The sequence below is a fragment of the Manacus candei genome, unplaced genomic scaffold (assembly GCF_025592945.1).
Source record: "Manacus candei isolate 608988 ecotype Guabito, Panama unplaced genomic scaffold, ASM2559294v1 h1tg000008l, whole genome shotgun sequence".
Taxonomy (NCBI): domain Eukaryota; kingdom Metazoa; phylum Chordata; class Aves; order Passeriformes; family Pipridae; genus Manacus; species Manacus candei.
Window position 1 is genome coordinate 28045010 of NW_026138056.1, and position 23446 is coordinate 28068455.

At 39.1% G+C, this 23446-nt stretch overlaps 1 protein-coding gene across 16 annotated transcripts in view; it reads right to left on the reverse strand.

The window, feature by feature from the left end:
* The window catches only part of PEX2 (peroxisomal biogenesis factor 2), a 55125-nt gene extending 41179 nt beyond the window's left edge, over positions 1–13946 (reverse strand). For 4 of the 16 annotated variants that reach the window (XR_007902061.1, XR_007902050.1, XR_007902032.1 and 1 more), the window contains exon 1: positions 13348–13675. Coding sequence is in view for 2 of the 16 variants with exons in the window: in XM_051775791.1 (XP_051631751.1) it covers positions 3550–3574 (25 nt within the window). In the remaining 14 variants the exon portion in view is untranslated. The other 12 variants (XR_007902076.1, XR_007902040.1, XM_051775772.1 and 9 more) reach the window with 9 other exon arrangements.
* Between the last annotated feature and the right edge of the window lie 9500 nt (positions 13947–23446).

Sequence of the window (23446 nt, forward strand, 5' to 3'; positions counted from 1 at the left end):
AGCATCTAATGGAGATAGGATACATTTCCTTAGTTCGTCTATGTAGGGAAAAAGACTTTGTTAAAATCAAGCTGTATTTTACTTAAAATTTTCCTCTTCCTAAACTTGTGATCCTTTTTAAGAAGAGAAACAGACTGAGGTTTCTTACAAACAGGTCTCATCAAATCATACTGGCTGTTTTACAATCTCTCTTCTACCCATTATTAGATACAAATTAATTGCTAAACTATTTACTCCTAAACCTTTATCTGTAATCAAAACTGACAGTTTCAATAATTCTCTTAACAGAAGAATAAACAGGCACAAAAACAGGCATGTACAAATCCATTTTGCTGGCTATTTTCACCCTCTGGGATATTAAATAAATAAATAAAATCAGTGGTGCCTAATTCCTCAATCATTCTAGGATGAATTTTATTAGGATTTGCCACTTGAGCACATCTATATTAAGATTCCTTAGGCTATTCTTTCTGTGCTTTGGTTCCACTCTTATTTCCTGTATAAGATTAATTTTATGAAAGGAGTAGGTCACAATATATCTCTTTTACAATTTCTGAAGTAAAGAATCAGTCTTTGAAAGTCTGTTACTTGTTCTCCTTTCTTATTTAATAACATCTAGGTAATGGACCTATCCCTTTGTGCCTCCTCTTACTCAGACTTTTGGATCCTTTCACTGATTCTTTTCTTCTGCTTTGTAAACTGAAACTTATTTTGTTATTCAGAGTCATCAATTTTATTCTTACATTCCTATGCTATTTCTTTATATCCATCATTAACCATGTATTTTTGCCTGGACAACTCTTTTGATTTTCAGGCCATGGAAAAATTCCTGATATATAAAGTGTCTTTAACATTAATTATTACTATTTTAGTTTATTATACAAAGTATCTCAACACAAAGAAACAACCGGAAAACTTTTTAGCCTTTTCAATGGACTAGATTCTGTCCAGTCCCAGCACTGAGATCTATGGCTCAGGCATGGGGAAGGAGCATGTAGAGTGGACATGCCAGGAATCATACCCCCTCTGGAGATAACACTAACACATAGTTCCTTTTCTCTTCAGGAGCTACAATGCACTTGGCATTATGCATTCAGTGTTGCCATACCGGGTGTGTGAGAGAGCACAAGAGCAAGTCATGCCCTTGGTCTATTATCCCTCCTTTTATGTTCATAAAGTTACAGTATCCAGAGACAGCAAACGAAGACTACCTTTCCACCCACCACAAGAATGCTGAGATTTTTTTTAATGTGGGGTGGGGTGTTTTTTAATTGGCTTGGAGGTTTGGTTTTGGTTTTTTGTTGTTTTTTTTTTTTCTGGTGAAAATGTATACCATTTAACTGTTCTTTTCAGGTACTCTCAATGGCAGAGGATATTTTAGATGTCAATTTAAAATCAATAAATTTTAAAGATGAGAAATCAAACAATATGTATTCAGTTAACTTTAAAATCTTCCTTAACACCAACTCTCATAACACAGAACATGGACCCCAGCTGCTCAAAGCCTCATGTCTTACCACTAATTCTCATCTCGTTCTTGCTCATCAAGTGTAGAGAGAAATATCCTCAGATCAAAGTCTAATTAAGAGCCCCAACTGTGTTGTCTCTTAATCACTGTAAAATTAACTTATCGCTATATCATTACCTCAAATAACCTTACAAAAGATTGATTTTGTATTACTGTCTGGATTTCTATATACTTCAGCCAAATACCTATCATTTTCTAAAGAACATAAATTGATTCTTTAACCATTTGGAATAACTACTAACACTAATTGAAAACCCAGTAGCATATTGCAATCACAGAAACTATTATTTATTTCTTACATTCCTGGAAGAAAGGACTATTTCTCAAAATAGACAAAGTCAAGGAAAACACTGAATGACTGTGTAACAAATCAATCCAACAGATAAAATTAAGATTTTCATTATGAAGATTGAGCGAGCAACTACTAACAAATCCCAGAATCCTAAATGCTACAATTACATTCAGTGTCCAAAGACCAAGTACAAGACAAAGATGCATTTAAATCACAGACTGCTTTTCCAACTTTAACTCAGTAAACTTAGATTCCATAAAATGAGGTACAAGAGATTAACCAATGCTGAATGCCTGGAGACAGTAAAAAACCATAATGGTAGCTCATTGGTTTACCTTCCATAAATTACCCTACGAAGTCAAAATATTAGGGCTTCAAGTTACAAGATCATAACCAGCTCAGAAGAGCCAGAATTGATACAACAGTATGAAGAGCAGTAGGAAAGTGCTGCACTGTTAGAAGCTGTATATCAGTCGTTTCTGTCAGCATTTATTGCAAAATGAAAACCCCCTGTCAGTGTAATACTTCAGTAAATGCTAGCAACCTAGACTACTATTGGCCACCATTAAAGATACTCTGAACACTAAGAGTTCTTATGGACTTCAGAAAAATTTGTCATCAGTCCACACTCATAAAAGACAGATTATTAGATGCAAACAACCAGATCTGACAGACTAATTACCACATAACTAATATTTAAAATACTACCTTTTAAAATTTGTGGCGTTGAATTCAAGGCTACAAAAGCTCTAAGTACATTTGTATTCCTCATAGCATAGAAGCCAGAGACAGCATCATCCTACCACTTTTCGGATATAGCCCTAATTTTCATTTATTGGAATAAATAAGAAGATAAACATGTAACAAATTAATGTTCAATCACTCTACTTAATCCTGTATCCTACTTCTCTTCTTCCCTCATCTTATTTCCTCTCTTTTGTAACCCCTCTCTTAGTACATCAAATTACAAATTCATCTGTAAAGGGATGTGTCAGTTCCGCTTAAAAATTCCCATTCTCTGCTATACTAAATGAAATCCTGTTGTTCCTTTTAATTAATCAATGATAAAAACCCAAAAGCTTAAAAAACCAGCTACATTGTAACCTGAGGCTTTCCAAAAAACATGGTTAAAAAAACCCCTTGATCACCAAGATGTAGAGCAAAACATATGTACAATACAAAACACTGACTGTTTTTATTTTGGAATTAGGTAATGGGAATTATCTGGAGAAGTGCCTTACCTTTACTATTGATGAATCAAGATGGTGAAGAGAGATTTGAAGTAGCTGCACAGTGACAACTATGATAGTTAACTGGGAAGGAACAGCCCCTTGTAAGGAAGTGACAACATTTCTGACTAAAGCAGGAGGTATTGGAGAATGGGAAAAATCTGAATGCCTTGTGCTACAAATGTAGATCTCAACTGCTGATGTGATCACCCAAAAAGGGGAGATCCTTGCATTTGAAGACATTTTGGTTGTGATAACGTTAAAGGTTCTGATAAAAGGATGGATAACAAAATAATATTGCATTGCATGTATAAAAGTAAAAAGGACATAAAGCTTAGTATATGTGCCATCCTTTGTGTAAAACAGGTGAAACATCATCTGGTGGCAGTTATGCAGCAACATTTCTGAATGGTCCAAAGACAGAACATGAATGCACAGATGTCAGCACATTGTGGGCAGTTAAAGCCATAACTCCTCCTTTGCTGGTTACTGTTACTTACCTGAAAAGCTGGTCTTACACCTCATGACATATGTAACGTCTGCTTTTCACTATTGTAAGGGCATTGTATCTCACATCACCTTATTTGTCAAGCACAGCATCAATTCCAATTTTATGCATCTTTTCCATGCCCCTCCTTACCTTTCTTCCATTCAAAACTACCTAAAAAACAAACAAAATAAAGTAATCTAACTTAAATTCCCATTTCACAGCTGTGTCTCTGTTCTGCTCCTACCTGTCTGATTCCTATGAATGGATCACCAGACAGGTATGGAGATGCCAGGATGAAGATTGAGTAGATATGTAGAAGGGATTTCAGAAGGAACGCCTGCTCTACATCCTCTGATATAATTTACCACAGATGATAGAATCCTGAAATTTTGCATTAAACACCTTATGCTTATCATGTGTGAAACAGTCACTGCCCAGATTTTATTCCAACTTTCTTCCTTTTTACATACATATGCATACCAACTGTAGAGTCATGAATATTCAGTGATATGCAAGTGTAACAGCGCTGATCCAAGCACTGCACTAAGGGAACATAAGGCCTTTTATCTTATTAGAAATGCGTATTAGATGAGAATAGTAAAATCTGTCCTAAATGCATAGCTAAGTCATAATTAACCCCTGTCCCCATCTGTACCAAAAGAATAACTGCATGTAAAAACAATGTTGTTACAGACTGTATATGATATGCTAGAGCTAATAGAGCTCTGCATCAATAAAAAGACAAGCCTGTTCACTGTAAGTTTTAAGTTTTGGCCTTATTCTATACAGCACAACTTATGAATAATTGTATCTAATTATAATCAAGATCTCTCAACTGGTGTAAGGATAAAGAACAGTACTTTACCTGACATATATCTCAATTTATAGGTGTGTGTTCTATAGAAACATAAGGTGATGTAATTTTTAAAAGATACAATTGCTGTTTCCCGTTTTCCTTCTACTGTGTATTGTGTCCTTCTCTCACAGACTAGCACCAGCACTCATTCGACTCTCTCTTGAATTGTTCTTTCATGCTAAACTGGCAAAAACCCCACCTGTTTTAATTTATTTTTCTGCAGATGTAGTACACATATAGACCACCACAGAATCAGGTAAGATACATGCAGAACCAGTAAGAAGAGTAACAGGGTGAAGAAAGACAGGTAATCATGAAACCAGCTGCCTTTAATCTCAGTATCATACTCTTACGTCCACCACCAGCCAACAGCGAGATAGAAAACTAAACTTTTCATTTGACCAGAACTGTGGTCTTCAAGCCCAACATGCTGAATGTGCAAGCACAACACCACACCATAAATACAAATAATGAAACTTTTTGCTGTCTTTCAAAAATGAAAAGAAAAAGAATTATTTGTACAAGTCCACTGTAGGATTTATGCAGACTTGCAGATGAGAGACTACTCTGCTTAAATAAATAACACTCCCCACTCTTACCTCTTCATACGATTGTACTTTGAAATGTTTGGCATACACGCTGACTAACAGAGATGCTGGGAAAATTAGATGTGCTCAGTGTCCCCAAATCTTGACAGTTTTATTACTTGGTAATTACAGTAACTTTAAGCACACAAGGGAAGACTGATAGGCTTTCACCACACTCTCCTCGATCCTATAACTTTATTAGCATTTTAGAATCCACTGGCATGGTTGCACACATGTATTACATGTAACAGTTTAAAAGAGGGATAATAATTTTCTTACTAGGCAGCCTGAGCTGTATGCTGTTACAGCTGCTAAAATCCCTCTGCAATTCCAACATGAATTTCCCTTCATATTTAGTTGTGCCCCACAGTGTCATGGCCCTATATTAATTTCCTTTCCAGGGAAAGTTTTTTTCCTTGCCAGAACCCTCCTGTGATATCTTCTGTCAGCTACACTACCTATAAAGTTAATATTATTACTATTATTGTAATGAATTTTTTCCAAGTTTTGTTAGAATTTAAATTTTGATTAATTCTTTTCTTTTCTAACCCCACTGACAATAGATTAGCTCAGTTTGTTAGAGCATGGTACTCATAACACCAAGGTCACAGGTTTGGTCCCTGCACAGGACATTGACTTAAGACTTGGACTTTATGATCCTTGTTGGTCCCTTCCAACTCAGAATATTCTGTGATTCTCTGAACACCGAGACAGTGGTGATAAGGACTGGCAGAGACAGAAATTTTAGAGACATTGTTCCCAGGCAGCTACTGACACAAACATAATGAATATTAGCAGTGTTCAATTCAACTTCTTCCTAAAGGCCGAAAATCTCCACAGGTCACCCCTGGCAGAGAAAGTAGGAAGTGCCCAGACCCAGCCAGAATCAACCTTGAATCAAGACTTGTTCCAGTCATAATTCCCCTCTCTTCCCAAATTGTGTATTTGTCCTCTTTTTCATCTCAGAATTTTTTCTCTTCTCATTTGTACCTTTTCTTCATGTGAAAAATCTGAATTTAGTTTCCTTTTGAAAACAGTCTGAAATAATCTGACTTCCAAATTTCTTGTATTCCACCTCCAAACCAAAAAAAAAAAAACCAACTTACCACCATCTCTGAGAGAGGCATGTTACAAATAGACAGCATCCTTCCTGTTTTCCTTCTCCTGAAGATTTTTGTAAAGCTTAGATGTGAGCTGACAATGCTTGTAGATGTACGTCAGCTGCATGGCTGCAGGAACCATTTAGCTCACCCAGGAAGCCACAGGACAAAGAGCCTGCTACCTTCTCTGTTCACATACAGCACAATCTGACAAATGAGACTGCAGTTTTTAGCACAACATATTGGCCCTTTTAAATTTTTTTTTTCATTTGCTGCTTTTAACTTCACATAGAGTGCTTTAGAGTAGCTGGTGTTGAGACCAGGCTAGTTATCTAAAAGGAGAGTCACACCCCTTCTCTGCCTCCTGGTCTATGTGAAAAAGTATATATTGTATTAGGTGCCAAAAGGAAAAAAAAACAACCCTATCTCCACCCCCTCTCCATCCAGCAAAACACCAAACCAAACCAAAAACCCCAACAAAAACCCTGAAACAGCATAAGCAGCCTGCTTGAAAAGATGATCCTGAAGTAATCTGCTGCTGCAGTCCTAGAGATGCAACAAGGTGTAGGGTCTATCATCATTAACTGCAGCAGGAATACAGTGAGTGAAGTCTATTTCCATTTTAAGTCATAAGCAACTTACTATCATTTAGGTTGAAAATTTAAATTCACTCTCTACATGCTCTGAAAAACTGCATGAATTCAGATGTTTTTCCTGGAAAGTTAACATTTGGAAAGCAGAACTTCCTACAGAGAAATTTACATTAGCGTATTCCAATTAAAGACTGATTTTAATTGACAAAATTATTATCTTTTAACTGCACACATTACATACAAGTGCAAATATATCCTTTTCACATTTTGTATCTTACAAGTTGTTCAGCTCTGTATACACTAAACAAATGTATCAGGCTAATAAATTTGTAGAGATTTAAGTGTATTTATGATGTGAAGGATCAATACAGACTTTAAAATATTTATTATGATTCAAAGAAAAATATGCCACTCTCAAAGCTTGCTGGCAAAGCGGTCTTTTATTTGCAGTCATTCTACAGTAGTACAGTGCAGTTTTCCTCTAAAAATTTCCTAAACTCTGTTGCTGGTGGGTTGCCCAAATACTGCTTGTGTATTTACTGCAAGCTAGGAAGACAAAATAAAAATAAAAACGAAAAGAGATGACATGGGAGTTGACTGTTACCCCCTCCGTTTAATTTTTTCATGTATGTGATAACAGAGGCAAGTAGGAAGGGATCAGTGTGTTTACTGTAAACTTATGAAGTCCAAGCCCTGCCTGCTCAAGCAGGGCTGTCTGGAGCAACTTGTACAGGACCATGTCCAGAGAGTTTTTGACTATCTTGAAGGAGGGGGATTCTACAATCTCTCTGGACAACTTGGGCTTGGTCACCCTCACAGTGAAAAACTGTTTCCTTATGATCAGGCAGAGCTTCCTGCATTTTGGCAAGTGACCGCTGCCTCTGGTCATGTCACTGTGCACCACTGAAAAGAGCCTGGGTCTGTCCTCTTTGCACTCTCTTTTCAGGTACTTATATAGATGAAGAAGATCCTGCCAAGCTTATGCTTCTCCAGGTTGGACAGTCCCAGTACTCTCAGCCTTTCCTCACATAAGTCCTGCCCCAGTTCCTTAATCAACCTTGTGGCCCTCTGTTGGACTCTCCAGGCCTCGCCCATACCAGGAAGCACAGAACAGAATAAAGTACTCCAGATGTGGCCTCACCACTGCTGAGGAGAGTGACAGGATTTTCAACCACCTCCCTTGATCTGCTGGCAACACTCCTTATGCAGTCAAGGATACCATCAGCCTTCTATGCCACAGGGGCACACTGCTGGCTCATTCTGAACTTGGTGTCCACTAGGACCCCCAGGGACTTTTCTCCAAAGCTACTTTCCAGATGCTTGCCACCCAGTAGACACCAGGGCATAGAGTTAACCTTCCCCAGATGCAGGACTTAATACTTTCCCTTCCTGAACTTTATGAGATTCCTGTCAGCCCATTTCTTTAGCCTTTTTAGGTCCCTGTGAATGGCAGCACAATCCTCTGGCATATCAGTCATTCCTCACACTTTTGTGTCATCAGCAAACTTGCTGAGAGTACAATTTACCCCATCATCTAGATCATTCATGAAGACGTTGAACAGGATTGAACTCAGTACCCAGAACCCTGGAATACACTAGTTACTAGCCTCCAATTAGACTTCACCATGGATCACCATCCTCCTTCTCCATCTCTTCTGCAAGTTTTATGCTGACCTTCACTGTTTGCTCACCCAGCCCACACTTCAGCAGCTTCTCTATGAGGATGTCACAGGAGACACTGCTGAAAGCCTTACTGAAACAAGTATCTACTGCACTCCACTTGTCTTCCAGGCCAGTCATTTCATAGTAGAACATTATCAGGTTAGTCAAGAATGGCTTCCCCTGGGTAAAGCTATGCTGGCTACTCCAGATCACTTTCTTGTCTTTAATGTGTCTTAAAATGGTTTCCAGGATTAGCCACTCCATCACCTTCCATCCTTCTGGGGTATTAAGGTGAAGCTGATCAGCCTGTAGTTCCCCGAGTACTCCTTGCCCTTCTGAAGACAGAAGCAACGGCACAATCTGACTAATGAGACTGCAGCTTTTTAGCACAACACACCGGCCTTTTTAAAATTTTTCCTCTAGTCTACAGGCATTTATCCCAGTCTCCATGACCAATCAAATATTATCAACAGTATCAGTGATATCAGCCAGCTCCCTCAGCACTCCATCAGTGCCCAGAGCCTTATCTATGTCCAGTTTACTCAAGTATTCTCTGACCTAAATCTGTTCCATCAAGTGTACATCTTCCCTGCTCCAGACTCTTCCCTGCATTCTACAATTCCTGAAGGTCTTTGCTAGTATAGACAGAAACAAAGAAGGCCTTCAGTACCCCTCAGCCTTTTCCACATTCTGTGTTTATCAGAGCCCCTGTCCCATTCAGCCATGAGACCACATTTTCCATAGTCCTCCTGCTACAGATGTATTTACAGAAGCACTTCTTATTGCCTTTGACATCCCTCACCAGATTCAACTCCAGGCAGACTTTGACTTTCCTAAGCATATCCGGAATGAATAAGAAATATATTACACTAGTTTCTGTCAGGGACCATACAGCTCAAAGGAAACATTGCTAAACTGCCACAAACATGATGAACTTCTTTGTTGAAAAAGTTATTACCTAGAGAGTCTTAAAAATACCCTCTCTGCCCATAAATTGTTAAAGTTTTCAGAAGCCAGGTATCAAAAATCATGTAATATATCTTACTCTTCAGTTAGACTGATATTAATCCAGAACAAATTTATTGTTAATACATGAAGAACCTTTCTTATCAAATACACTGCTATCTTTTAATTTAAAAACTTATTCATATTTTTCTTATTTTTATTATTATTATTGGAGCACACCATGCTTGTAAACTAATTTAATGAAATTGTATTTATGTCTAAAACTTACCAGTTAGTGTTAACTAGACACAATTTATTTGTTTTTTTTTAATCTTCCTGATTCCTGTTTTCACTGAATAAATGTAGAAATTGCAAGTGCAACAGTGTTGTGGGATTTTTTTTAAATTTTTTTTAAGAGTAGGTCGTTATAACCATAATAGAAATAAACCATATGCGTAATAAGGTACATTAATTATAATCTCAAATTGTTGACTGATTTTGTCTACTGTTCAATTTACTGCTAGTCTTCCTTCAGATAGCTGTCCATCTTTCTTTCCCTCTACTTTCTCTGAACCTCATGGCTTTGAAACTACTTTAATATGTTTAAAAAAAGACATTCCCACTCTCTCACATTTTGAACATGTAATTAAATGGTTTTTTTCCCCCTAAAGACCATGTGCTTCATTACTATATCCAGATATATGTTAGCACTGGATTCAGACATCACTCCCTACACCTTGACGATTTATATATTGAAGAGTCATTTATTTTACAATATATTTTTGGTATTGATAATATATAGCCATAAGCCTGTTTCCTTCCCAAATACTCTCTGGGTAGCAGTCCTTGGTGATTTTCAGGACTTTCTCTTTAGAAGACTATAAAAGACTGTTAAACAGAGATACATCTCTTTCCCAACTTACATCACAACATTTGATGTCAAAGCCCAAATGAACGTCCTTGGATTAGTAAGTGTCAAAAACTGAGTATAGAAATTACCTTTCCTACTCTATTCTATGGAGGGTTCAATCAATTCTTTATATACTATTAATACTTGCTTGCAAGTTTTAGTTGAATTTCATTTTGTCCATTACAGGAACATTTACTTCCTACATGTCCTGGACCACACTAAGTATCAAAACCTTTCTCTGAGTCAGTACATTCTCTAATGAAATTATACCTACAGTCTTGGGATGGGGAAATAATAGAAGAATTTAAAAGGAGAAAAACATCCAGAGCTGTCAAACAAATAAAAAATTTCCCTCCCAAATCTAAACATCCTCCTGCACAAAACAGACATTCCATATATCAAGCCTAATCCTTATTAATCTACCAACATGAACTGAGCTATACCATACCAGCTACTTGACAGCCTTTTAATACGCGAGTAGATTCATAATGCATCTGAAGGCCCATTACCTAAGAAATTAAATTTTTTTAAAAATAGATTCAGAAGATGAAATTTTATATTTGTACTGCTATACTCAGAGTTCTAAGGGTAGCTCACTTAAGCATGAGCCAATTCAGATATATCTAAGTTCGCTACTATTACTTTACAGTTTTTAACATTTCTAACAAAAGTAAAAGATATTTTTACACTCACGCAGAGTTTGTTACTTAATTATACCAACATTAATGGGAATGGATTTTCTTCACTTGCTGAAAAAGATGATCTCAACAAATAAAAACCCACAAGTTTTAACTAAGGCAGATCTAGAAGCTAAAAGGACTTAGAAATAGAGGCAAAAGGCTAACCAAAGGGTTATTTCAGTTGCTGTGGTCCCAGATTAATGCAATTTCACAATGCTCTGTACTCAATAATAAACATACTCAATTCTAACTTTTAAAACTGCAAATATATATGCATAAGACCAGGGTTTTAAAAACATTGATATACACACAAACTCTCATTTCTAAAAAGTCCTCAATACCCCACCTCTTTCATCCTCCCTCAATACAATCCAGAATGGTAGGCAAGAAAGAGGACATTATATAACATCCTTGCAAAACATTCATAGTGAAGAGATTGAAATATATTCCACTTTCCAATCCACAGACTTAATGATACAGAGAACACTTATAAGCATCAGGGTAATCAGAAGTATAAATCACAGAACCATAAAGGTTGGAAGAGACCTTTAAGACCATCAAATCCAACCATCAACCCAGCACTGCCACTATCCCTAAACCACATCACCCAGTGTCAGATCCAGACACCTCTTAAACAATTTCAGGGATGGTGACAACCACCTCCCTGGGCAGCCCTATTCTGACCCCCCCAAGAATGCAAAAATTTTTTTCTAATATCTAATCTGAATCTCCCCTGTCTCAGCTTGAGACCATTTCCTCTTGTCCTCTCACTGTAGACACGGTAGGTAAGACAGGTCTCCACCTCACTACAGCCTCATTTCAGGTGGTTGTGGAGAGCGATGAGGTCCCCCTTGAGCCTCTTCTTGAGGCTAAACAAACCCAGCTCCCTCAGCTGTTCCTCATAAGACATGTTTCCAGACCCTTCACAAGACTTGTTGCCCTTTGCTGGACACACTCTAGCACTTCAATGTCCTTTTTGCAGTGAGGGGCCCCCAACTGAACACAGTATTAGAGGTGTGGCCTCACCAGTGTCGAGTATAGGGATATGAAATGAATAAGCTATTAAAATGTTAAGATTTTTAAAAACAAAACGTAATGCTGCTTTCTGAAGTATGTTTGCACAGGCAGATATAAACTTCTGACAATTGTTAGCAATAAAAATACCATCTGATTCACCCAGAAGAAGACAAATTATTTAAAAAACATTACTGTAACGTATAGGATAGCAAAATATTGGAGATATTTTTTTTCCTACAGAAAACTGAACTAGTTTACTCATGGTGTAATCTCTCACGTACACCACCGGCTTTTCTCCATGTACATCACCACAGACACAAGTGCTGAACTATTCTCTCCGAAGAAAGGGCTTGTGGAAAATACAACTTTTTAACTCCAAAGTAGTATTCTTACTAGCAACCAATGCTAGAGCACTAGCAACCAAAGTAGGTGTTCCAATACTGACATGATCATCTATTTCTGTAGTAAATTCCAGAAGAACTAAAATATAAGTGTTAAATCCCTCCAATACTCTTGATTATGTGCCCTACTGGTCTATTCAATTTCTACCAAAAATTAAAAATAAAAAAAACCCCTTTTAATGAATTAATTTATACATGTTACAGGTATGAATTTAACTTCACAGCAAGTAACTGAAATTGATGACTTCATGCAGCATGAACAAACAAAAACCAAAAATCAGACGTGAATTTTTAATCCCCTTAACAGTTTATCTGCTACTCCAGTTAAGGTACCAGCAATGAAACTTTCAGCTGTTCTCCTACTAATCACTTTATTAGATAAACTAGTGATGGTGGACATCCAGGAACTGAAAAACAAGCTGCTGGTGAATAGAAACGAAAGCAGAAAGATGAAAAAGAATCTCTAGAAGAAAGCACTAATAAAACATATCTTCGTAAAGACTAAAAATAGTATTAGGCTTATAGAGAAATACCTCTCAACTCCTAGTCTAATATTGCAACTGTTGTTGAACTACATGTTAATAACGGCTCAAAAAAGTTTGACAAGAATTCACTAACTTCCAGTAAAATCAAATGGCAAAATAATTTGGAGTCAGATTTTACTACAAATTGGCCAGACAATCTTTGACCTTAGCGAACACCTCCCTCCCACTAACAGGCAAAGATCACACAAAAAGCATACAGTGCTGTGGTTTCTAGTATGGACAATGTCATAAGCAGAATTCAGCCCTCTGTCAAAACACACTGGCCATTCAGAACAAATCCACCTTCATTTTGTGGAAAACCAGTGGTCTGTTACTTACAGGCTACACGAAATTGGATAAACAGAAAGTGGAAAGGTGCCACCCTCACCTTTAGCAGGTCTCCTACAGGAAACCTTGTCACCTATAGCACGCAGTCACAGGAAAGAGCCTTGGAGATTATAAACGCTTCACTCTCTCAACTAACATCAGAATAACAACTCAGACGAAATCACTCCTCTGACAAGATATTATACCTTCTCCTCTCTATGGAGCTTGTCCCCAGGTTCCGTCCTCTCTTCCCGCACGCCCGGGCCTAGCCAGAACCCCTCGCCATCCCTCCGCTGCACCAGGAGCCTGAGCGCCAGCGGGACTCCCGGCAGGGAGCCGCACGGGGAGGGCAGGAGGCTGAACACAAGTTCCTACAGGCAGGCCCCGGAGCACAGCCGGGGACTGACCCAGACGGGCTGACCATGCGGCACCGCCCCGGCCTGCCGGGCCGCGGGAGGAGCCTGACCGGGATCCGCCAAAGGCCGCAGCCGCCGCCCAGCGCAGCCCCTCCGGCTCGTCCCGCCCCGCGCCCCGACTGACCTGCGCCGCCGCCGGGCTCTGCCTCTAGCCTCCCGGCGAAGCTCTGCGCGGACGGGGCCGCCCTGGGCAGTGTCCGCTCAGCCGCCCCGGCGCGGGGCAGAGGCGGCTCCCGGGGGCGGTTCGGCCGCACTGACCGCGGCGCCGCCCGCGCGGCTGCGCAGGAAGCGCTCGGAGACACCGGGACGGCGCGCGACAGGGGCTTCCCGCACGGCGGCCGTGCCGGGGCGGGGCGCACGCCTGCCTGACTGACAGGCCGAGGAGCAAATCAGCGGCTCGGGGGAGAACAAACAGCCAATGGGAGCGGTAGGGGCGGGACGGCTCTAAGGCCGAGCGGGGCCGCCGGGCAGCTGGAGTGCCCGCGTGATGCGGGGTCTGCGATGCCGGGTCTGGCGTCCCGGTGGAACCCGAGCTGCGGTTCCGCCGTCTGCAGTTCGGCGAGCGCCAGCAGGGGCTCCTGGTCGCCCATGGGGCCGTGGAGAGGCTCCGGCTCGGGGTGGGGTGGTCACCGGAAGTGGTGCGGGGAAGGCGAGGCCGAGCCGCTTGGAGCCGGGGCCAGCCCGAGGCACAGCCCGCGGGCGGCGAGGGGCCTGAGGAGGATTTACTGGCGGGAATCACAGGGCTCTGAGAGTAGAAACTGAGCTGACTCTGGAGGGAATGTGGCAACGTCGTAAAGATACTGCGGGCGGGTATTTCCCCATCAGTAGCACGCCAGCGCTGTTGGTTGCGTGGCTGCTCGCTTTGTAACTGGCGTCAGTGTAAACCAGGTTCTCCTGCTGAGAACGGGCTGGAAGTGTTTTGGGTGACTCAGAGCTATTATTTGGATGAATTGTACACCTTGGGGAAAACTGCATTGAAAAGTTGGCTATTACGGTTCTAGACAGCAAATTAAAGTGAACTCTGTGAACAGGTTGATAGGAATTGACAATATTTATTAAACGTAGGGATTAAAAGATACTCAAATAGTGGTTTATTTATTTCCAAACTGACTGTATTTAGTTGTGACATATTCACAGGCACAGATTCACAGGTGACGTTAAGAGTCACAGTTCCTCAGATACCTTGCTGAGGTTATCTGTGCTGAGGAGACTGGGAGCCCATAGGCGCATGTGGATGGATTCTGTACTGGTTTTTTCTGACTCACAGACGAGAAATTAGATGGTGCTCTGGACTACTTGAGGTGCCCCAAAACAAAGTACAGGCCTTTATGAATATCAAGATCTTGAAAAAAACACTTTTGTTCAGGATGCCTAACTTTGTTGACAATGAGTAATTCCTCTTTTAGAAGACCTGTTTGAAGTGAATAAGGCTAATTCACTTGGCTGATTTCACAAAATGGGGATCAGGTCTTTTCTATGAAAAATACATTTTAAGCAAAATCTTTTGAGCTAGGAAGGCACTTCTGTTTCACAAAAAGATGTTGCAGTGGAAAGCTTATGACCACTAATAAAGGAAAAACAATCACCCTCTAACGTTTAGGTAGTCTACTATATACACCAAGGTATTTGGGGTAATTTTTGCTTTGTTTTTAAAACAAAACCATGTAATGATTTATTTCTGCAGAGGAGTAATTAATTGAACCATGATATTAATTTATTATTATTTATTTATCATTGTATGTTTGAATTAGCAACAAAAACACTCCTTGTGCAGGACACTGGAGAGCTTATCAGCATCTAAAATCTTCTGAAGTGAGACCCTATGTTATGTGGGCATAGCAGAGGCAGGCAATGGAGAAGCTCAAGAGTGAAGCAATGTGCTGTTTCTTGGTGGGCTGATATTGTGACTGTCTCTGGGAGTTGTGATTTCTAGGTGGAAGCTTGCCTCTGTTTTGACTTGACATTGCAGGTGCAGCTGACTATCTGTGTCTCATGAGGTCTCTGAACAAAAGTTGCAATGCTGAGTTGTCAATGTTTGGGATACTTGCAGACCCTGTAACAGGAAGTGTAATAGGGCAGTGCTGAACAAGTCTCACATGCAGAATAAGAGTTTTGACATGAGTTCTGGAAGATGACTTTCAGAACAGTTCACGAGTAAGTCTTGATGAAGTGATTTTTCCTCATTTATTCCAGTTCCTGAAAGAAACAGCAAACAAATAGGAGTATTTCATATCTGAATTTTGTCCTCATTTTTTCATTTCTGTACTCATCTGACACATTTCCTCACGCTGTTCCTTCTGTTCTGTTCATATGGAGATCATCTGGCCCTCATGATGGTGAGAACTCTCCTCCAGGATTCAGTGTGGACAAAGACTGCAAATTCATTGCCAAACAGATAGGTTTCACAGACTTATCTTTTTCTAAACTGGAAAAGAGCATGCTTGCTTAAACTCCTCCAGTGATTAAAAAGGGAATTTTCAGATATGCTGAATGAAATGGAGAGTAAACTGAAGTTACCTTTCTCTTTGGCATTCTTTAAACACCCTTTACACCCTGCAAGCAGTACTTGAATTGTTGTGCTTTGCTGGTGATTCAATAATCAAAATGTTATTTGTAGTGTCTTTGTAGCAGGCTGCACAGATTGGGAATTTAGTCACTGCTATTAATATTCTTCCCGAAGCGGAAAACCACAACTAAGGGACTGAAATATGAAGAAAGAGTGGGGGATGGAAGAAAAATGAAAAGCTGCAGCATACCTTTGTCCAAGGTTTTCATTTGTGTCTAACCTTCTCTGTCATTTCTATCCTTCTAATTCTTTCAGGATATGATAGAAAAATGTCCTCTTTGACTACAGAAAAGCACTCTCAAATTTCTGTGCCACTACTTGAAACATGGTGATGCTTTTAATGCAGACATTTTCCGTGGCCTTAACTGCTCACAGGTCTGTACCAAAACCAAAGTAGCCACTGTGAATACCTAGTAAGTACTGTTCATAAACATTTTTATAATGTTTGACCTTAAGAGTGACCTGAAGATTAATGGATATGTTGTATCAGTTTTAATGGGTCTCTTTTCTCTTGGATACACACATGTGACTCCCATTAGTCTTAATGGGAGTTATATGTGTGCCTAGAGGTTAGACAAGATCTCTAAAGGTGCTGTTATGCTCTGTTGTATTAACGATCTCATAATTGCTGAGGTGCTGCACCTTTGCATTGAAAGCAAACTAATTAAATTGGTCTAGTATAAGTTGGTATACTAGCATACCCAGCACGTATGTGTGTTTTCCTGTGAGTCTCTCAGTACACAGAGGTACCGGCCAAATCAAATGTGGAATTCAATTTTTTTGTGTGACTTGACTTCCTTTGTAATTGTTCTTTGTAATTCAAAATGATTTCATGAGTTTGATTCCTAAGAAAGATGATTGTTCGTGTGAGTACAGGGGAAGAAGCTGAATGTGATGTTTTATTTTATCATTAAAGGATGTAGTGAGAAAAGACTGAATTGATTCTTATTTTGATGTTGCAAATCATGCACTTTGAAAAAAGGCAGTTAAGTCTCAAGGATTAACCTGAAGCTTGATGTTGAATTTTAATTATGGCTTTGTTACTCGTTTCTTCCAAGTGCCTTTAGACAAAGCACTTCACCTTTCTTTGATTTCCAGATATGTAAAATATCTACTTGCTTCTTAGTGTTGCAGACATAAATTAATATCTGTTCTATACTTTGGAATTTTAAGATTGGTACATCCAACTGTATTCTGTTGGCATAATCATGACAGCACAGGAGGAGAAAAAATCATAGTATCTACCTGGTACAGCCGAGCAGAAGTCCTAGTGATGATGTAGATCTGTCAAGAGAACTGATTCTGTTCCATAGTTTATGATGTGTAAGACAGTGCATTGGTAATGAAAAAAATTTGGTACGTTTTTTGGTGGAAAAGATTGTACAGCAGACAAATTGACATTCTATAGACATTTGACATTTTCATAGATCAAAATAATAATTAGAATCAGATAGTCACTGTGAAAATTTGTGTGTCTTATTCCCTGTCTCCGTGCATTTGAAAATCAACCATGATGTAGTCTTCTTTGAAAATACAGATTTGAGGAAAGAATGAATCTTAATATTTACATTCTAGAGGAAAAGAAGGGTTTATGTGATAACCTTCACATTTAAAGTTGATAATTTTCTTTTTTTCTTTTATCAGATAAGGATATTACATAAATCCAATGTCACAATTTATTTTACTATTTTTGAAGTAACAGATCTTGTGGCATATTTTTGGGTGGGTTTTTTTTTGTTAATATAATTATTTTATTTTTGCCCTTATGTGATTCTTACTTTCTAGTAGAAAGTAGCAAATTTCATGGCATCACACAGAATCACAAAATAAGCTAGGTTGGAAAAGACCTCTGAGATCATCGAGTCCAACCTATGACCCAACACCACCTTGTCAACTAGACCATGGCTCTGTGTGCCACATCCAATCTCTTCTTAAATACCTCCAGGGACAGTGAATCCACCACCTCTCTCCACAACCCGGTCCAATGTCTGATCACTCTCTCCATAAAGAATTTCTTCGTAATGTCTATTCTAAACCTCCCCTGGCACATCTTAAAACTGCCCTCTTGTCCTGATGATAGTTGCTGGGAGAAGATACCAGCCCCCACCTGGCTACAGCTTCCTTTCAGGTAGTTGTAGAGAGTGATAAGGTCTCCCTTGAGCCTCCTCTTCTCCAGGCTGAACATCCCCAGCTCCTCATAGGGCTTGTGCTCCAGTCCCTTCACCAGCCTCATTGCCCTTTGGACCTGCTCCAGCACCTCAGTATCCTTCCTAAACTGAGGGACCCAGAACTGGACACAGTACTCAAGGTGCGGCCTAATTAGTGCCAAGTACAGGGGCAGAATCACTTCCCTGGACCTGCTGGCCACACTGTTCCTGATCCAGGCCAGGATGCCATTGGCCTTCTTGGCCACCTGGTCACACTGCTGGCTCCTGTTCAGCTTCATGTCAGTCAGAACCCCCAGGTCCCTTTCTGCCTGGTTGCTCTCCAGACACTCTGTCCCCAGCCTGTAGCGCTGCAGGGGGTTGTTGTGGCCAAAGTGGCACTTGGTCTTGTTAAGCATCATACCATTGGATTGAGCCCATCTATCCATCTTGTCCAGGTCCCTCTGCAGAGCCCTCCTACCCTCCAGCAGATTGACACTCCCCCCACACTTGGTGTCATCCTCAAATTTGCTAATGGTGGACTCAATCCCCTCATCCAAATCATCATTGAAGATATCAAACAGGACTGGGCCCAACACTGATCCCTGGGGGATACCACTAGTCACTGGCCACCAACTGGATGCAGAACCATTCACCACCACTCTGGACCTGGCCCTCCAACCAGTTCTTAACCCAGCAGAGAGTACCCCTGTCCAAGCTGTGGGCTTCCAGCTTTTCCAGAAGTATGGCATGGGAGATGGTATCAAAAGCTTTGCTGAAGTCCAGGTAAACTACATCCACAGCCTTCCCCTCATCCACCAGATGGGTCATCTGGTCATAAAAGGAGATCAGGTTGGTCAGACAGGACCTGCCCCTCTTAAATCCATACTGGCTGGCTCTGATCCCCTGTCTGTCCTATAGGTACCGTGTGATCGAACTGAAGATGATCTGTTCCATAACCTTGCCAGGCACTGAGGTCAGGCAGACCAGCCTGTAGTTTCCCAGGTCTTCCTTCCAGCCCTTCTTGTGGATGGCTGTCACATTGGCCAACTTCCAGTCATGTGGGACTTTCACTGGTGATCCAGGACTGTTGATAAATGACGGAGAGCGGCTTGACGAGCTCCCTCATCACCCTGGGATGGATCCCATCTGGTTCCATAGACTTGTGAGGATCCAAGTGGCTCAACAGGTCACTAACTTCGTCCTGGATTACAGGGGGGTTGTTCAGCTCCCCATCCTTGTCTACCAGCTCAGGAGGCCAGTTGTCCTGAGGATGACCTGTCTTGTTGAAAACTGAGGCAAACAAGATGTTAAGTACTCAGCCTTCTCTTTGGTAACTATGTTCCCCTTCATTCCACTGAGACTGTGATGGTAATGTCTTTAGCTCTGTAATTTAGAATACCTGGAAAAATCTTGTGAACTGTTTTGTAAATATACTTTCTTACATTTGACTCCAATGTGTAAAATATATTGTATAGTTTAATCAATTTTCTTTCTCGTGTAAATTTCAAACATTAATTTCCTTGGGTTTTTTAGTAATTTGTGATTAGTTCTCCAGTATTTTTTAAAAAATAAATAGTTAATCTTATTACTGTTATATTTAGGCTATTAGGATATTGTTAAAAAAAGGTAAAAAATGAAAACAAACCTTAGCTCATTTCAGTTTCTATATGTATGCTTATCCATAAAAAGAAAGGAATAGTTCTCTTTTGTAACCCTGGCAAACTCCAAATATTTCCAAATTTTTAAATGTGTTTCTATGTATGTGAGGTTCTTTGCTCTAAATTTTACTTTGATAGCACACTCTAAACTCCCAGAGACAGGAGTTGTGTCCTCTGTATTTTTTACCTAGTGTCAAGCATCTGCACTCTCATGAAGGAAGCTTCTGCTGGGAAAAAATAATCTATATTTTGCTATTATCTGTAGACCAATTTTCTAAGCAGAATAAGCAAATTTGTCAAAAGGATTTAGTTGGATTTTTTTCTTCTTTTTCCAGAATAACTATGCTTATATTATTTTTGACAGTATAATGGTTGATTGAGTGTGAGTAATTAATTCTATTCCCCATATTTTAAGGGTGATCTAATCCTGGAGCAAGTTGCCCAGAGGGTTTATGGAGTCTCCATCCCTGGAGATAATTAAAACTCAACTGGACACAGCTCTTAACAACCTGCTTTGGGTGAGAGGTCGGACGAGACAACCTCCAAAGCTCTGTTCCAACCTCAACCATTCCATGATTCCATAAATTGTGTAGTTACCTTGTTGAGACTCTTTCATTGTAGAAAAGCTTTCAAATGCCAGTTCAGATGTTTCAAATGGTAATTGAGATTGACCAGTTTTTATCCATATCTTGAATTAAAAAGCACATGAATAGAAGCAGCATAACTGACCACATGTAATGTTTTAAGACTAAACAATTGAATACATACAGAGCGCTATGCTGAGTAAATGACAGTTTTTATAGAATGGAAAGACAGTACATAGCACCAGTATGCAAGCTGTCTATTTTTTCAGTCTCCCTTGAAATAGTATGTAAGTAGATACTGCAATAAATATTAACTGCATTAATAAATATTTTTAATTTTTATGCGTAAACTTGATTGCCTTAGCAATTGCTTTCGTATTAATCATTCATAGTTCTGAAATGAATGAAATAGCTATACCTTATGAGAGATTTTTTTGTGTTAAATTTCAAATGAGTCATGGAAATTTTAGGTGGTTTACTGGGAAGTTAAGGTGTTGAAGCTAAGAACAAAAGTAAGGTATTGCGATTTTTTTTTTTGAGTTTGATTTTGAAAAGTAGTGTTGAGTAGTTCTGTAGAGAATTTAGTTCTAAGTCTGATATACTGAGAGTTACTGTAGCCAGCTGTTTTACCTTGGTAATATAGAAAGTTAGCTGGGCTGGTAAACTAAAACTTGAGCTTGTGTTTTAGCCTCTCCGTTTCATAGTCCTTCACTAACAGTTGTTAGTTTTAGTGTTTAGAAAACAGGGATGGTTTAGGCATTGGCACCCTTGATTTTTGATTGTGGGTGTTACTGAAACAGTGCAAGTGGAAAACAGATTTCTGATACCATCTCAGTAGAAATTTGTTTGAACCTGTCACAAGTGGAAAAGAGATTGGTGATATCATCTCAATAGCAATTTGTTTGAACATGCCCCCAGAGCTCTTTAGGATTCTAGGACCTTGTCGTTAGGTTCTAAATTCCATAAAGTTGCTGTGTATGCCAAGTATATTGAAAATTGCTGATTATGCCCATGGAAAAGGTCTGGTTCATTACATATGCCCAAATAATTATAAGGATGCTAACAAATCATTCTAGATTAATGATTCCTATATGAAATTAAAACCAGAAATTGAAAATATGAGATAAAAACCTAACACTGCTTTTGGTAATCTGTACTTTTTTTTACCCCTACTTGCACACTTCAAAGATGGAAGAAAAGGGATGATTAAATTTATTAGTAATCTATGCAGGGATTGATTTGTTTTCTCAAGCTTGTGTTGAACTCAGATACAAAAATTAATAAGTTAGTACAAAAATTGCAGGTGTCAGGGTGTGCATGGGAATAGGTTAAGAAGAGCCAGAGCTTGTCTTATTTTTTTATTTTGTATTTTTTTACAATAAAATTTAAATTTCAACTGTGCTTTTTATTTGTGTTCAGTTTTTCAATGGGACAAGAGACAGAGTTCAGCTGCGTTGATTTATGAGTGAATAGCGTGTCCCATTCAGTTCATCCTATGGCTAATGTCACAGACAAATGCTGGAGGAATTCAGTGCTCTTTAACTCAGTTTTCATAAGCTGCAGTTGCTCATAGCTGAGATAAAGGGACTGATCTAATTCTGAATGAAGGTAAGGGATTGATAAACAGGAGTATTTGTTGGGTTTTGTAGGGTCCATGTTAATAATAATTTCATCACCCTTATACAGACTTTGCAAATTATGTTTTATTTCAAATTGTAGATGATCAACAAACATTATGTTCTTTGGAACATAATGAAAGAAAAATTTAAATTGACTGTTCACGTACTTATATATGCAAAATCATCTACATTATGCAGATGTCTAAAAGCAGAAGCAAAACTAGATTTGAGAGGAAACCTGTGTTGTATTCCGATATCAACAGCAACTTAGATCACATTGGTATCACATCAGAATAATGTTTTAGAGCCTCTACCAATTTAAAAATCAAATTGATGCTAGATTTGTATAGAACAACACATTTGACTGACAGAAAAGGCTGTTATAGATGGATGTGATGTTCTATCCTTGTCTAACAAGGGTTTTGACTGACAGTTTAACAATAGTACACTTTCTATCCCATATATTCTAAATGATTATTATTACAATACAAAACATTTTTGCACTTGCTGTATATAGATAACATGTACACTTCTTGTGTAATAACATTCAAGAAGAGAAGGTTTCTTTTATGTCTTAAAGATGATGACAATTAATGAAGGCTCCATCTAACACTTATAACCAATGTCAAGGATTGCTATTGTGGTGCATGGTAATGTAAAAACTATCGGGGTACTTAGCTCCCAGTGAAAGATCAGCATAACTCTTGACATGTGCTATATGGTGGATGAAATAAATCTCTTTGGAGAGCAATAGAAATATTTCTTAAACTAAGAGCACCCTTTCTATTTTATAATCCCTCTTTTCAGCTTTGCAGTTCTTTGCATCACTGGAAAATGCAGTTTTAATCTGAAAAATAACTGTGTAAAATGGCACCTATTAATGCAACAAATATGCTTTCTGTGCTTTGCAGTCAACATTTTTCTGAAATGAGACCTGAGATTCTTCTTCAGAACAATAGGTCAAGATAAGGAAGTTACACAGCTTTTCTTATTTGTGTCTCTCATTCATTTGGGGGAGACCATCCTTTGGTAAGTATTCTCCTCATTTTAAAATTTCCAGTTTAAATTCTCGGCATCCTTTGTCCCTTTAGATCTTCACAGCACTGTAGGAAGTGTCTCTCATTTTGTGTAGGTTTTCACAAGAGCGGGAACAGTACAGTGTGACTACATTATGTTTGATGATAATAAAAAGATCAACATTAAATTCTAAACTCTTCTGTAAACTTCATTTTAGTGTTACATGCAACTAAAGAAGAATGTATACTATTTTATGAACCTCCCAACGATGAAAAATATAGAAAAAATTGAATAGAAA